Source organism: Lipophrys pholis (assembly GCF_963383615.2).
Source record: "Lipophrys pholis genome assembly, chromosome: 3".
Lineage (NCBI taxonomy): Eukaryota > Metazoa > Chordata > Actinopteri > Blenniiformes > Blenniidae > Lipophrys > Lipophrys pholis.
Window position 1 is genome coordinate 34454149 of NC_137627.1, and position 17945 is coordinate 34472093.

General features: G+C 42.7%; 1 protein-coding gene across 1 annotated transcript in view; it reads right to left on the reverse strand.

Annotated features, from left to right (window-relative positions):
• pitpnm3 (PITPNM family member 3) overlaps positions 1 to 17945 on the reverse strand; it is a 131753-nt gene that overhangs the window by 42213 nt on the left and 71595 nt on the right. Inside the window, exons 4-5 of the mRNA XM_080460449.1 lie at positions 7665 to 7735; positions 7269 to 7489 (exon numbers count right to left, since the gene is read on the reverse strand). Of these exons, the coding sequence (XP_080316575.1) occupies positions 7269 to 7489; positions 7665 to 7735 (292 nt within the window). The remainder of the gene's footprint in view (positions 1 to 7268; positions 7490 to 7664; positions 7736 to 17945) is intronic.

Here is a 17945-nt window from a genome sequence, read left to right on the forward strand (position 1 = left end):
GATATGTGTCAGATTCCTGCTTAATTGCTGCCCCCTGCATTCCTAAACGGCTGCCTGAGCACCGCACAAGGCTTGCACCATTAACGTGGCCAGCATCGTCCTTTGCAGAGTCTCAATTAGAGCGGGGGGCTAGAAATAGTGGTGTTACGGCCCCAGCTGCCTCTGGCTAGAATAATGAGCCTCTACCTGGCAGAGCCGAGGTCACTCGCTGTGGAGACTGACAAGTGGACTTCCTCCTACACTTTAAAAAAAAAAAAAACAACAACGGTGTGAAATGATGTTGACTCTTCTGAAATATTACATTTGTGTCTCTTTAAATTAAATTTATAATAGCAGGAAATGTGTTTTCCTCTTTAAAGCTGTGATGGATGAAGTGTGTTGACTGCGGAGGAAATCAATTTGGAAAGCGTTTCTTTGCTGCCGTTAATTGGACGGGATGCAGTGTGACAAGGCGCGTTCGGTGGCCTTTTCCAACTGTTCCTGCGTGGGATGCGTTTGTGCAGAGGGTGTTTATGGATCACACGTGTCTTTCCTTTTCTGGCACTCAGCTGCTGGCCAGCACCGCTACGCGATGTTCATTACACAGAGATAATAATGATGAGCCTTCAGAGTCCCCCAGGCCTCGGCAGGTGTACCAAGCACATGGCAACTGGGACGGCACAGGCTTAAAAACATGTTTCCTCTCTAAGGGGAAGGAATTATCAAGCGCTCAGTCCGAGGTGGCTTGTTTATGTGAAAGTTAAGTCTTGGAGGCACTAAGAGGTTTTGCCACCTCCACTCCGTGGTGTGATTTTCAGCCACGCTATTACCCAGAATGAGAGCAAATTAACCACACAGCAGTCATTCCTGTTCCGTGCGGCTGCGTATTCTTCAGATGTTTATGTTGGCATGCAAGTAAATGAGTCTCTGCACACCCACACATCCAACACTGTCATTAGAGCAAACACTGTTAACTCACAAAAGTGGAGTTGAATAAGTGTTGTGGTAGCGGCGGCGGCGTGGGCGTGTATGAATGCCTACGGACTGCACATATTGAGAGAGTATGTTCAGGACCCAGAGCCATCTGGGCACAAGTAGGGTTTGTTCAATACCACTGTGGAATGAAAATACAACATTCAACATCTCATTGTTGTCAGGGCATTTTCAACAAGCTGTTAAGCCTGTCAGACCAAACAAAAGACCTCACTGGGTGGAAAAATTGAGGCTGCGGCCAACATGTTATGGCAGATATACAGAACATACTGCGTGAGCCGCGTATGTGTTGGCAGACATGAAATTGCTGAATAGATGGAGTTTGTGCAATAAAGTGCAAAGACAAGTCATTTTTTTAACAAATGTCAAAAGTACTTAAGCTCATAATTTGGTCCTATTATATATATATATATATATATATATATATATATATATATATATATATATATATTGTTTTCATCATGTCATTTTCAAAACAAATGAGCAAAGGAGAAAAAAACTATTAAATATTTTACTACACATACCTTTAGAGCTGAATTTATTCTAAGTATAATTGAAAAAAAAAAAAAAATATATATATATATAAAATCAAAACAACAATAAAATAAGCTGTAACAGTTGCAGACTATGTACAATGATCCATCATATATTTTAAATTACGTTATTCAATCTCTCAAAGTTTAAAGATCTCTGGAGAACCGATCTGTCCTTTAACAAATACAGAGACACGAGGTTCAGTATGTGAACGTATACAACGCAAAGTGAAAACAATTCAACACTGAAACCTGCTTTCAAATGAACCTGAGGGCTGAACTCTGAGGCAGATGGAGTGGAAACAGAGAAACACATGAAAAGTCTAAAAAAACAATCAAAACAAGGAGAACAGAGTGCAAATCAGCAGATGAGCCATGTTGAGCCGTATTTCACATCTCCTGTAGGTTTGATTGGATGACAGGCCGAAGGTGAGCGGAGGGGTGGAAGTAACCTTTGACCTATTATGAGCTGTGGGGGTGGCTGGTCTGAAGCAGAAAGAAAAATGGGGGGGAAATGGAATTACTTTGTTTTTCATTTTCTTTAACTTCACTTCACAGATAATAATGACGCTGATTTTAAAAAAAGCTCTTTTTTTGCTCCTAGACTGCATTTCCTTCATCGGCTCTGATTCTGCCAGCTTGGAATGTTAAGTCGGCTCCATTAGGAGCTTTTCTTAAAACTGGTGACTGAAGAAATGTGTGAGTTGCTCAGATTATCTAACTGAAGCATTAACAGTCTTAAAGGTATTACTTTCACGTACATTAATCTCAATTTCTCCACCTTTGCAATGGTTCATGTTGTATATCTATGGTTTCATGTTCAAGTTTGAAAAATAATGAGCTGCTACTTTATTTTCACAGAAGCATTTTGTGAAAAAAAAAAAAAGAAAAAGCTGAGGTTTAACTAAAAATATGAGCACTATACAAAATTTGAATGGAGCCAAATTAGCTTTTTGGGAGCTTTACCAACTCAAGTGATTTCATGGAAATCTGACTCAGTCTGCTAAAGGACAAAATAATATCTTTTTAAAGACAGAAACAACGATCAATAATGTGGGAATTACTCTTTTACATGTTGCTGAATCTCATAATTTCAATATATCTTTTTGATTTGACCACATTTATTTAATAAATTATTCCCTAATCTGACACTGCTTGATAATAGAAATCGTCTTCTTCTAACGGAATGTAAATTGTGGATGTGTTGGAGTGTGGGCGTCGACCACCTTCCCACAAGGACAAACGACCGAGACGAGCAGCAGCAGCTCCATTCTGGTCAACCCCAGTGGGATTAAGCTGAATGCTGCTTTTAATATTTCATCCGTGGACGTGGTAAAAGCCGAGCAGGCGTCAAGCCTAGGAGCAGCTACACCAGTCACATCTGGTGACAGGAGTCCTGATTCATGTTACCAACCCGCTGCCGCTGCTGATCACTCACGATCCAGACACAAGCCGACGCGCTCATGCTGCAGCAGTGATTAGTGACAATTCAGACATAAAAACATCCTCGGCATATAATTGTAGAGCAGCGAAAGCGGGGTGACACTGTCAAGGATAGAACTGGGATCCACTCGGACATGTGATGGTGAAAGTGAAATGAAACCATCGGTCACACTTTAAGCAGCTCTGGCACTCGAGACGGGAAAAAAAATAAATAACATGCGAGCACGAGTGTGTTTTCACTCCAGGTATCTGAAGACAATCTCCCAGTGAAGCACAGATATATTGTAGGGAATTAACTGGAAGGAAGCAAACCTCACCTTCCACCGTAAATGAAGGAGATCGTGTTTATCAGTGGTTATCACCCGGTCTGGCTTCAGGGCCGACCTTTAATAACAAGGTGCACCCGAACTCAAGGTCAACTTTCAACTTTTAAAATTCACTGAAAAGAAAATATGGTGCAGTTTGAGCATGAGATGGTCCACACAGTGGTGTAGTGGTTAGCACTGGCAGGGTTTGAGTCTGGGCCTTTCTGTCTAGCATACTCTCCAAAAACATGCACTTCAGGTCATTTAGGCTCCTCCCACACCGCAGGTCTTGATGCTCAATTCAGATTTTTTGCTGGGATCAGATTTTTTTGCGTGATCATTTCAAACGCAACCTCCCATGTGAACGTGATTAGACCAGATGTTTTAGGCCCCCAGAGCGCAGAAGGACTTGAAGTCACGCCGAACACGCTATTTACACATGGCACGCTGTTGAGCACCTGGGTTGCCAGATGTGACTCACTGTTTTTGGCCCGAACATAGTAAAACCCACACACCTCAATAAAAACCAGCCTGAATCTCAGTCTGTGTAGGAATCATGTTAAAACCCTAAAACTATTATATCTGTAATAAAGAACACGTCAAAAACAAATGCACAAAATAAACAAAGTTAAAAGGTAAGAGAGTTTGGCTCCCCAGTTGAGGGATTCCCGCCATATCTGGCAACGCTGGTCAGTGTGTAGATTCATTTTCAAGTGGTTGTTAAATACGAGACAACAAAATCATGACGAGGAAAAGAAGGAGAATGAGGAAAAAAGTGAGCCCAGCTTTTAATAGCTTTTATTCTGGCGGAGCCACTTCCTTCAGCGCTTATCCGTGACGTCAGTCACACGCTGATGAAGAAGCAAAAGCACGTAGAAAAATATCCGAATTGGTACCACATACGATGAAGGCCTGGCGGAATGGCGCTTTCACACGGCCACAAAACAGGTCGGATATGAGTCACTGTGAGCAAAATATCAGTATTGGGCCGCTTTCCCATGAGGTGTGAATGAAGCCTTAGTGACTGTAAATCGCCTATTAGTGTGAGTGTCATGAGCTGGACTTGGTGACCATTCGCCAACAGTCAGCTTGGATCAGCTCCAGCAACTCTAACTTTCATGGAAGCAGTATAAAAGATTGATGGATGGATTTTATGCACATGTATTTCTTTTTGTCTCCCATGTTTTCATGAAAAACTAAAAGATATTGATGGATGAATCTGAGCATCACATTACGCCACCTCTGAGTCTGCTTTCTGCAGGTTTCTTCCTGTTAGAGGGAGTTTTTCCTTTCCACAGTCGCAAATAAATCTGCTGCTCATGTGGATTTGTTGGGTTTTTCTCTTTTCTCTGTTAAAAGCACCTCGAAATGCCTGTGTTGTATTTGGTGCTTTATAAATTAAGTTTAATTGAATTGATTTATGCCAACCCCAATGATAAACCCAAACCAAAACAACCACTAAGTGAGTGTAAAATGGGAGTACACCATTTCCCTCTATCACATCCCCAAATAGCTGCATTTTAATTAAAAACACAAATCTTCACTTCACTTTTTTTTTAACAGACTCAACCAAGCTTTCATGAACAAACATTAAATACAAATTGATCTGTACTGACATGTTTGAAAATGTCATTCCCAAATGCAGTTTCAGTTTTGACTGCTTCGTGCGCCGACGCTTCCCAAAACACACTAACCTTTTGTGCCTCTTTGTCCTGAAATAAAACAAAATCCATATCTCATCATAACATCAACATTACAGAGCACTATCGCCACTTACGGGGAGTAAACAGACAACGTTACACTGCAACCCACTGAAAATGGACCAGGATGAGACTATTAGAAGGAAAAGGCTCATCTGCTGACTGCTGTTCATCACAGCGTCACCGCCATCGACAGCCACAATTAACTCCTTCTTTATCACTGACACCACGCACGATACCAAACCATGAGGCAGTAAAGAGCTAATTAATCTATAATTGTGCACATTGATTATAGTCCTCAGGATCAGTAGAAATAATAAAAGATCCTTTAGACGTTCATCTTGTGCACTATAGTTCTAAACACCACACGGTACAATTACCATTATGAAACTCTTGCTTTTTAAAATGAGTTTATTGCATGACATCACTAGATTTCTAGAATCTGAGACACGTCAAAGGGATAATGTTTATTGCTGTCTCTTTGGTCAATACATTTTCTGACCGGGCAGTTTCTGCACCCTTCTGCTAATTCATACAGACATTTGCATATGAGCCCTACGTAGCAATAAGCATGCTGTGTCTCCCTTTTGTTTTTTGCTGTAAGGCAAAGTCAGAGTTGTAGATCAAAAGAGGACAATTTCTCAATTTGCCAGTCTACTTTATGTGTCGTTGCTGTCTGAAGTCAAGACCGTAAAGTGGAAACACAAGATTAAAACATGATTGCACGAAACTCCTCCCTTCCATACTTCCATGATCACAGTCCCCTTCGTCAGCCGATGTCTATCATAGTACTATCACGAGCTCTCAACTCATTCCCAGACTCTTAGCTGTCGCTGGAGCAGGAAGCAGCTCGTAGAAGTAGATATTTTCAGGGCCTTTCAGCTGATAAGGGCGTCTTGAGAGACTGTGAGAGCAGCGGCCATTTCACATTATTCATACAGGAGCTGTGCCATGAAAGTCAAATTGTCTCAATCAATATAAGTGATCGTCCATGGGTGTAGATTGAGATACAGTAGCTGAATCCATTAGGATATCCGTTCAGCTCAGGTAAAGCACAACAGAGAAATTGATTCTACATGTATCTCATTTCCATGTTTTCACCTGGGGTTACTGCTCCTGCCTAAGAGGTGTCTGCTGCAGGGATCAGATTAATAAGCGCCAACTTTTGAAGGAAATAACCAAAGACAAAACCTGTCATATTGAAATCCTGAAGACGGTTTCCATCATCACCCAAATGTTGCCCCCTAATTCACTCAAGCGTCTCCTTGGATTACAAATATGTGGATAAAGTTATTGGGAGCAGGTTTTATAATCATATATTATTTGGTTCGACTGGATTAAACTCCTAGTGGTTCCAGGTAGTGGCCGTCCCTCCTTTTAAATGCTTCCCCAACTGCCACGGCCATTAGGCAGGCATCAGCACGGCCATCCTCACCCATTATGGCTTTAGCCCTGTCTATTTGAAGCATTAGGGTCCAGGCATTCAGCATCCAGCGAGCTCCAATAAAAGCAGGGAAATGCAGTAGATGATTTTAGAAGCTAAGCAGTTGCTTAGAGATAAAACAGGCGAGTCGTTCACTTCTTACAGTCTCAGCTTCAGCAGGAGCAGCAGCAGCATCCAGCAGTTTCCACATACCTATTTCATTTGAGTATTTTTGACTTTGATTGCTGTAAGTGAGAAACATCTGTACTTGTTCTTATAGTGTGCATCCATCATCAAACAGATGAAAGAGGAACTCCACTTCAGTCCCTCCTCTGTTGTCTTGAGTGCTAAGTTAGTGGCTTCACAATGACAATCACAAGTGCAAGACATTTTCAATCTGTGGCCTTTTGTTTGAACACGTTTGAAGCTGTGGAACATGAGGAACAAATACTGGGTTTGACATGTTCGACTTGAGAGTCTGTAACTCTTCCACCTTTAACTAAAGAATCACTATTTCTACTTGTACCGTTTCTTTTTTTTCCTGAAATAACAATATGCCCTTTCTTTCTAAAGAAGGCGTGTGTGTTTTTTTGAACACTTCTGATTGTAATGGATGAATGACTGAGGTTCTTGACAAAGAAATCCTCCCACCTGTTTCTTTCACACGGGAACAAGTCTGATGCAGATTATACTGACAGCGAAAGCCACTCCGCAAAAAGTAGATCCTTTTTGAAAACGCTTAAACCTTTCAGTGAATTGCCCCCTTTTCTGATTTTGTCGGCATGGTTTGAAATGACTTGGTCACAAATGTAGCTGAATATTTATTGTAGGTATGAAAATATCTGCTGTAAATGAGGCGATAGCAGCTCTGTGTTTCGTCGCCGTCACTTACTTGGACACTAAGGAGAAGGCATCGGCGCACACGGCCGGACAGGGCACCAGCTTGATCATGACGTGTTCGGTGGCGGCCTGGAAATGTACCCGGGTCACCTTCTCCAACACGGACGCCAGGGTCGCCACGTCACCGGCCTTCGTGCTGGGGTCACCGCCTGCCGTGTCCAAGATGTTTCCGCCGTGCACCACCAGCAGCAACACATGGGTCTTACATTTCCTCTGCAAAACCAGTTTAGGTGGAGTCAGGGGAAAAAAGGAGATGTTCAAAGGCACAGAAAGAATAGAGGCAGCATTTTGTGAAAGCAGTAATGCTGTGCAGCAAGACAAATAAGGCCCTTCAGAGACTGCAGAGCTTGTGGTTAAAATACTGAGAGCTTGTAAATAATGACTGTACCTCTATGTCCTCCAGTCCTTCGATGCTGCTCTGAGGGGCACAGCGTGGACCTCCCAGTGGGTACAGACCCTCTGTAGTCAGAAGCAGGAAACGACAGGAAGGAAGGAATGAGGGGGAGAAATCAAGAGAAAGGGTCAGTGCAGGAACCACTTTACCCCAACTCACTGATAACAGGGGCAGAAATGGATATTGATCAGTGCATATGGTCAATATTGCTAATGCCTCTTCATCTGTCTCCATTCCTCCTCTCCAAAGGCGATGGCTCTTTGTGCCCTCGGGCTCAGGTGGAAGAGTCACAAGATTAAGACTGAGCACACAGCAGGGAAATGGCTGTTTGACTCCTGCAGCATCTTCAGCCATTTCATATAATTAGATTTCAGTTTCCCTGATGCAGAAAGAGGAAGTTCCTCTCCTGATATGAAATGCATGCGATTCCGGGAACTTCTTTTAAAAAAATTCTGATGACTGAAAGCATGCGATGTTTCGTGGGAATCTTGCCAAAGTCATTACTCCCCCCCCCCCCCCCCAACCCCCCTGGAAGCTTCTGCATGTTGTGTCATCTTATTGGTGAGCTCCCTGTTGCCTCTCTTTCTGTTTTCTCTCTCCAGGCTCAGAGTATGTGCTCTGAGTATCTGCTGGTTGTTTATTTGGCTCTTCTTCTGGGGCCGACTGTCATGGGAGGCTCTCACGGGCTTCTACTGCGTTCCCAGCCACAGCCTGCCTCTGACTGTCTGCTTGTCTAGAACAGATCAGCACACACAAGGGACTTGGCACACGACACTATTTTGGTTGCAAAGAAGTAAGAAATCAATGGACTAAGGTTTTCTTTTTCTCTGAAAGGGGTAGGGCAGAAAATATCCTCCTTGTGGAGTATAAAGTCTGGGTGAGGAGGAAAAGAAAAGTTGATGGCAAGAAAACTTTTTACTGCAGGCCAGTTACTTTATCTTTAAGTATTATAAAGTTTCATTTTTTTAATACTAACAATAGTTATAGTAGATACTAGTAGTAGTAATAGTAGTAGTAGTAGTAGTAGTAGTAGTAGTAGTAGTAGTAGTAGTAGTAGTAGGGGCAGTAATAGTTTAGCCAATCGGATTAAAAAAGGAAGGCCCTCTCTTTGACTCCTCCCACAATTAGTCTCTGGCACATGGCACCACGAGAGGAAGTACTTCCTCCTCTTCCCAAGATGGGCATGTGTGGGCGGAGCCAGTCCATCTCACTCAGACACCTGTATGTATGATAAAGCCTTTCAGAGCAGTTTTGTGCTTCAAGAAAACATACAGAGGACGTTTTGCTCTGACAGTGAGACATGCAGCATGGGAGAAACCAAATCCTTTCATTCCCACTGAACCTCACGATCACTGATGTGTCTCCTTTTTGTTTACACTGGCAGATGTTGGCATCGAAAAAATTGCATTTCCTCTGTGACTCAGGGGGTGTGGAAGTTTTTCCCTCAGAGCAATGAAATGAGGCTATAAAGATATCTTCTCAGTGTATTTTAATTTCAGCCTATATCACAGTGGTTCATCTCTGTTACGACAGCCCGTTATACCGCATGGATCTTCTCCACCAGCACAGACTGGCTATAAACTCAGTAAGAGGGAAGTTGAGCTCTCTGGAGATTTTATATGCTTCAATTGAGTGACAGCTCCGGTTACGTTCACTGTCTTTACATTTCTCGGTCACATCATCAGTCCTTCTCCTATAAACCCCTTTGAGAACCACGATGCGATCTCATCTGACTGTGTGTGTTTTTCAGACTCTCTTTCTGACCTACTTTGGAGCCACTCTTCTATCTATCTATCTAGACCCCCCCACACACGCACGCACGCACGCACGCACGCACGCACACACACACACACACACATCGTCCCCCGCATTGTCGCTATAATATTATTAAAAAGGCGGATATATGCATGAGATTGGGGTTTTTAGAACCATGAGTGGTATTCCTTTCAATGTCATTTAGTTGTGTAATTCACTATTATTTAGTGTTAAGTGAAAAATTGTCTCAGTGGCTGTGAGCATCGGTGAACGGACAACTCATCCACAAAACTGTACCCCCGGACCACTTGTCCACGACTATTTTTTTTATTCAGTGCAATGACTGTCTATCTATCTATCTATCTATCTATCTATCAATGCCAAAGGGCTAAAATCACACTCACGCTGGCATGCAAAGGTATATAAAGTATATTTGCCTCCATCCCTACAGACGTTCTGCCATTGTTCCCTTTTGATTTTAAATGTCTCCTGCATGTTAAAATTCCATCAAGTGGAAAAGCTTGTCCTGCTTCATATGCAAGTCTCCTCTTCACTATTACATTTTTCAATCTGCCTCCTGGATTTTCCTGCCTCTTTCTTTAAAACTCACATTTCTTTTTAAAAGTGCATTCTCTTCGCCTCAAACATCAAGTCTGTTTCTGGATAAAATAATCTCCAGGTCAGTTTGCTTCCTTGTACCAACAACAGCAAGCTCTCCTCCCGGCAGGCGGGTGAGATTAGCTGCAGTCTGATGGTTTCAGCGAAAGTCAGAAACAGAAATTGGTGCATTGGTTTGCAGTACACGTCTTTTCAAAAGTAATTTTTGGTGCAGAAAAGACGACGTGAGCCTCGTGCTCTGATAGTTGTTCTGCTGGCTCATCCTGAAATATTTCAGCAGACACTGGATGGACTACCAGGAGGCTCCTCGACAGTCAATGACTTCAGTGAATCACTTCCATTTTCTCTCCATTTCCACAATAATTCACAACTAATACAAATCTTTCTGACCTTCCAGATGTCTTTAAATCTACCTGACTGGTTCAACACCGCCCCCAAAAAAACTTCCCCTCATTTATTAAGCAAACACTTTCCTCCTGCAAGAAATCATTACCAAACATCTTCACAGCAGTACGATATTGAAGAAATGACAAATCAACATGCTGCTAGTGGGAAAGCAGCGCCTCAAAGAGTTGACATTATTGCTGCTGGTGTTCAGGAAAGAGGATATTTCAAAATAGATGAGATCAAAATCTTCTTCTGTTGTGATTAAACAACTAGAGCTTGATATATAAATGAACAGAATTAGACAAAGAAAGCAAAGGAAGTCTCGGACGTGGACTATTTAGGACATTGGCAAACTCAGAAAAACTGATTTTTCTATTGTCAGAGCAAAAAAATAAAAAATAAAAAATCATCACTGCAACAATATATGTGGAAGAAACTTCCTGAACATCAGAGGACTGCTGACACATTCAATTCGTTTCAATCTGGAAGTAAAATATTAATATTGGCTCAGCCTTTCTAATAAACAACAATTTTACTTAATATATGACCTTTCATTGTAATAGAGTTTTGACTTTTTTCATTCCCCCTGTTCATACATTACTAATTCACTTTGTTTGAATGTATTTCTGTTGTTTAAACAATAAAATCATATTTCCAGGCCAACCTGGTTTACTCCTCGAGGAGGAGCTCGAGGAGGTGAAAAGACGTGCAGCCAAGGAGGCTCTGAAAGTGCAGCTGGAGAAGGAGAAGGAGAGGGATGTAGAGAAGGAAGATGACCAGGCTAAGACGAAGGACGAGGGACAGCAGGAGGGAAAATTAAAGAATGGGATAATGGAGGAAGAGGAGCCACCGACAAAAGAAGACACAACAAAGGAAAGAAAGGACGGCTTCAAAACTGGAAAAAAACCCTCGTCATATTCTGTCTGTCAGTGGAGAAGGTGTCCCCTGCTTAAGCCACCCGCCCCAAACCAGCGAGAACAGTAACAGCAGCACTGGAACTGGAGTTCCTCCCAGGGGTCCTGAGCCACCAGACTTGGCCGACAAGTCCTCACAGTCGTCTCTGGCAAGCTTCAATGATGCAGGTGACAGCAAAGACTCAGCCAATGGCGAGACGACAGGTTTTGGCAGTAAGAAGTCTTCAGTAACGCGCATGGTGACCCGGCTGAGGAACCCGGACAGCAAGCTGAGCCAGATGAAAAGCCAGCAGGTTGCAGCCGCAGTTTACGAAGCCAACAAGGGCTTCAAGGAGGGCAAAGAGGTACTGGTAGTAAGCAGCAGTAGGGAGGGAGTGATGAAGGGGACACTCTGCCAGTACTACAAGCTTGACAAGGAGGGCAAGTACCATGTCTATCACAACCAGTACAGCGCCAATGCTCTGGCCCTCAACAAGCACCAGCACAGAGAGGACCATGACAAGTGATGACATCTCTCCCACAATTTATGCATGAAACCAGCAGGAGAGTTTAAGTGGAACGGGCCATTCATGGCTCCAACTACAGAAAAGAACAGGAGGATGCCAAACTTGGGAAAAAATGTACCCAGCTGGACTTGAGCCGAGGGTCGAGAGAGGCCCCGTCACAAGCTCAGGAAGCTTCTGCTTCGAGCAGTGAGGCAGAAGATCAAGAGTCTTCGAGCATCTCCAAGCTACTGATGGATTGTGTTGAAGAGTCGCAGTCGACAGAGAAGACTGAAGGAAATCAGAGAAAAGAGCTGGAAGAAGAATTAATGACGAATGAGAAAACGTTAACTGGGGAAGCATCAGCAAAGATGGAAGTTGATCCAACAGAGTTGCCGTCACATGAAGGGCAAAGATCCAGTTTTCGGGAGGTTAAAGCTTCCATACAGGAGGAGCCCTCAGAAGGACTTCAGTGGCCCTTTAAATACGATGTAGTGGACGTCAGCAAGGACTTCCTCACCCGCATGCCCTACAAGAAGCCGGTGAAATGCTCCAAGCTGGACTGCCTGCTGGAGCGCAGATTGAAGCAGTGCATGATTGAAGAATGACAAAGACAGCAGATGTCTGCCTGCAAGCCACAGGTTCCCCCAGCAGTTTCATGCTCCCTCACTCCAGTCCCAGCTCGGTCGCCACTCAAGCCTCACACTCTCACTCAGAAGCAGCTCACGCTGGGTGAGGCTGTGAAAGAGGAAGAGAAATCTTATACAGCACAAACTCGGACCAGGGGAGGATGGAGGACACCAAGTAGAAAGGGAGAGTCATGTTGAGCTCTCTAAAACTACAGAAAAAGTCACTCCTCTTCCTTCTCTTGAGTCGGACCCAACACCCAAAGACATTTGCAGTACAGGTAAAAATGAGAATTCAAATTCACAAAACCAAACCACCTCCACTCCCCAAATGGAGGGAAACCCAACAGAAAGGACTCCGGGGCCAAACGAAGCTCGGTCACACAATTCAGGGCCAGAAGGTGTCAAACTGCCTCATCAAGAAACATGTGGGGAGAACAATAGTTCTTTAGAGCAGAAAACAGCCTGTGATGCATCTGATGTGTCTACGGCTGCAAGTACTGAGTATACAGGGTCTGTATTACTCAACTCAAAATTAGACAATGGAAGGACATTTTCAAGTGTTCTTGAGCAGAAAAGCAATCCGAATACATCTCCCTCCAAACCGTCTCAACAAAACCCAGACATTTTAGGCATGATTCATTCAGGGAAGAAGGAAAATGAGACTGGCCCCGAGGAGAATCTTGTATTGTCACTTTGCATCATGCTTTTAACAGGTTTGTATTTTAGCATTTTAGCGTTTTGTTTTAAAAAAAAATCCGTTTGGCTTTTAATCCTGTTCAGTGAGCCTGCGAGTGCCTGTCTCTGTCTGTGGTGTTTTTACTGTCCTGTTTTAAATGTCTGTGTGAATTGTAAGATAAAGTCACCTTGAACCTTCAAGCTTATATTGATTGCATAATTGTGTACTTTGTAAAGCAGTGTGAATTGCCTTATATGTGAATGGTGTAAAATAAATAAACTTGCTTTAAATAGAATATATAAGTGACATTTCTAATTGCCTGGAAGACAGCGATTAACCACAGTTTTAAAAACAGTTCATCACAAAACTGGAGCACCTAAAGAAAACCCATGCACTCACAGGGAAAACTTTTAATTAAGCACAAACAACAATCTGGTCAATCTCACTGAAAGAGTGCTAACTAATGTTTCTTGACACGGCCTCACAAGATCGAGATGAAAATCTAATATTAACAAAAAGCACAGAAATAAAGCTATGAACTCACACACTTTGTTCCTCCAGCTCCAAGCACTTTCACGGAGCGACCGTCGAGTCAAAGACAAGATGTACCAGCAGGTCACACATTGGATGTATGAGCTTCTCAGTACCGCACTGTCAAAAACACGCAGTGATACTGAAGAAGTGCCAGATGTTGTGCTGATGTAATCTGACTCCACAGACAGATCCACAGCCATAAAATCTAATTGAATTTTGCCTCGGTAATGAGACGGTCATTGTAAAACACTAAGAAGACCTAAAGATACAAATTATTATGTGATTTTGATTCCTGCAGTCAAACACCAAAGCCTCAAAACAGATCCAGTCATTTGTGAGAAAGACTTGAGTGTCATGAATCGAGTTACAATTGAAACGAAAGATATCACAGTTAACATTAATTACTTTATATACTGAATACAGGTGATGAAAATCAATGATAATAATTAATACATGTGATACGTTCTCCACCGCCTCTGTCTTCCTATTAGTCAAAAGTAGCTCCAAGGCAATTTAAGCAGTGTATATTTTAGACAGTTTCCCTTTGCCCAAAGTGTAGAAGAAGAGTGTTTCAATATGGTACAAGTTTCCACACTAGAGAGAGTAAACAGCACAGATAATAAAATAATAAAATGCTTACATTTTAAAATTACAAAACAATATGTCCTCTACAGCTGTGTAGCATATGTTTTTGGTATGTTTATACTTGTGTATTTGACTGTATACATGTCAAATTGACCTGAGTATCCTTAAAAGTTGAGGATAGCACACACGTCCACACGGCCAACATAAAAAAACTAGGATAACATTAGTAAAATCTGCAGCAAGCAGCTGCGTTCAGCAGATTGGAGGAAAGAGGACTGAAAGGAAATAGCAGAGCTTCATTCACCTCATCATTTCTGAAAGCAGCACACATGCTGAGCTGCTCCTCAATTCAATGTTAAATGAGACATTTATCAGATACGAGACTGAACTGACAAAATCGTGTTCCTATTGGCAGACCTCACTGGTATTATCTGCCCCCCCCCTTTCCTCATTGTCTGACGTTGCAGTTGTGCTTTATGAAGATCAAAACCTCATGTCGGAGGCAGTCGGTGGAAAGCTGACAATGTCACAACTGAGCATGACCATTACCAGCAGCTTAAAGCCCAGCGAGCCGAACGCTGAGCATCTGTCGTCATGCTGGAGAATATTTCACAATCTGCAAAAGAGGAAAATTGACCCCACAAAAATGAAGTCTACTCCAGCTGAATGTGGAAGGATGAGGTATTGATCCATTGATCGCTCTTTCAAGACATCTTTTGTGCCATTTTTGTCACTATTACTATGAGTTAAAATGTCATTTTCCCATATTCGGGCTGCTCTTTTTGTCTCTGGCATGCACCGTGTTTTGATTTTCAGTTTATCTTTTTCCTCTCGGGTCTCAACCACTTCCAACACACTTTACACTCGTATCACCTCCTAACGGGGCGAGAGACACAAAAGCTTCGAGAGTCAGAGGGAAATGACTGGGAGATTTATGTCGTACCAAAGACTATGAAAATGGAAAAACGTCCTGCCGGAGTGAGAATCAACTCATTACAGAGCGACAGTATCATGTGGATTATCTGTGGAAGAGGAGCAGAAAAAAAAGAAAAAAACACCATTGTTGTCTTCTTTTGGCAAATTAATTTTTCGGCTCAAATGATAAGGGACGCTCCCCAAGAAAAGGCACATTCTCTCGCAACAAGATAAGAAATTTTCTTCCTTCGAACAACAACCTTTGACACCTGTAAGAGCTGATTATGATCTTGTTCTGGCACCCAGGTGTGAAACAACAATCACAACAAACTACGTAGCTTAATAAGAGAATTAATCATAGTGAATGAGCTTTAAGCTTTCAATCAAATAAGCGGCACTGATTATGAGGTGAAGGACCTCCTGGACTCTTTGCGACTCATTCAGTTCACACAGAGAGTTTGGATTAGTGGAGAAAGCTAGATCTACTTTCTCTCCCTGAAATATCTAGAGCAAGAATACACCTGTTTGATTCCAGGCCCGGGGTGATTCTACATGAAGTTTGCATGTTCTACCTGTGCGTTTACTCAAGGTTGGTGTTATGAAGTGGTGACATGTCCCAGGCATGTCCCCTAGCTCTGCTTGTCCAGGTCTCCATTTCTCTATGTTGTCCAAGTATTTTCTCTTTTCTCCAGCTCGGAGGATTCCCAAACGGAACCAGCTCAACTGGATTCGGTTATTTGTCTTGGGAGACGTTTGGCCCAAGTGGCTTCATCACTTCATGCTGTTCACGAGGCTCTAGTGGCGAGTCTGAATACAGCTCAGTGTGCGTCAATCAAGGTTTCATATTCTTATGACCTCCAGATTCTATGTGGATGACTCATGGATGGATGGATGGATGGATGGATGGATGGATGTCAGACCACCATGGTTGAACTGAACATATTCTGCAGACACAAATTGATATTTCAACTAAAACGAGGTAAAATAGTTTTCAGACTTCGTCCGTCTTGAGAATTTGCTTCATAGAGCAGCTCACATATTAAATCTGTTTTTGATATAAAAATAAATCTCACCGCAGCTGACGACCTTCCATGTTTTTATCTTTGGAGTATTTGTATGGCCAATGCACACATGCAGATAAATCGAATGAGAAACAACCAGAACAGAAGCTTGGTTACATCACAGCAGAGGTACAGAGGTTGGGCTTTGTTTTGAGGGACACGTAAAAGAGGGGAACATTGCCGTTCCAGCTTTCTGAGGAGCCGGATCAGTGATTGAAACGCGAATGGTCCAGACTGATTGATGGTCGAATCGGAAAAAGCTAGACACAAATTGTTTTTCACTCAGAGAAACAGACCAATTTCTTGTCTTAAATCAAGCACAACAGTCTGGCGTGCTGTCTGGGAATACCAGTTTGTGAAGAAATTACCAGATACTTTGGCTTCTCTGCTTATAGACTGCAACTGAATAAGACTCCAGCTGAAAGCGTTCAAATGAGGATGAAAAAAAAAAATAATATATATATATATATTGGAGTTACTCAAAAATCTCTAGTGGGTATGGATTGCTTTCAGGCAGCAATTTAAGATTCTTGTCCTGGTTTATAAAGCTTTTAATGGTCTGGCTCCAATCTGACATGCCCTCAGTCCACACACCTAAGAAGAGCCTCAGGTCATGAGGACTTTCTGGTTCATGAGCCGAAAGTGGGTTTGAAGTCCGATGAAAACATTTTGAGCTTCTCTGCACATAAAAAAAAAGCTTCCCTTGTAATTCAGTGAAGCATTGATAGTAAAACTACATGTAAAATGCTGTGCCAGTATTGTACATGTATTTATGCATAAACAAGGACAACATACAACCTCTGCACAGAAAGGAACCTGAACTGAACCCAAACTCCAACTGGGGCCATTCTCAGCATCAGAGGCGAATGCTAACCACTGCAGCCCTGCTTTATCATTGTGTGTGTTGATCAAATAATACATTCTTATATCGCCATCAGTTAGGCTAATGTAGGCGAAACTGTCGAAATTGAGAAGAACAGAAAGAAATCGCTGTAGCTGAGCGAGACAGAGGTTAGGGAGCTCATTTGTCTCGACTGGGTGAACAGTCCCCCTCTGACCCCTGCCACTGTATAGGCTGCCGAACACTCTGGACCATCTGTTCCCTGCTGCTGGAATCAGACTCTTGTCTCGTCGCCTTGCAGCAAAAATAAACACCCCAGGAGACGCAACCAGCTCTACTGTACCTGCAGAGAACACACACACACACACACACACACACACACACACACACACACACACACACACACACACACACACACACACACACACACACACACACACACACACACACACACACACACACACACACACACACACACACACACACACACACACACACACAAAATCTGTTCAAGACAAATTCCATCTGCTGTATAACTATATGCTGAGGCAGCTGTAGAGTATAAAAAAACTAAAAACTAATGTAATCGCTGGCAGAAGCGAGCCAACAGGGGCTCATTTGATATCTATCATCTCCCTGGACAGTCGAGGGAATAAGAGGGATGGATGGAGAAAGCTGACAAATATTCCCTGACGTGTTCTCACCTAAATATGTCTGTACATACAGTATAGAAATTACATGTTTACACTGGGGCGCACACACACACACACACACACACACACACACACACACACACACACACACACACACACACACACACACACACACACACACACACACACACACACACATTCCCTGAATAGCATGAAATAGTTCCG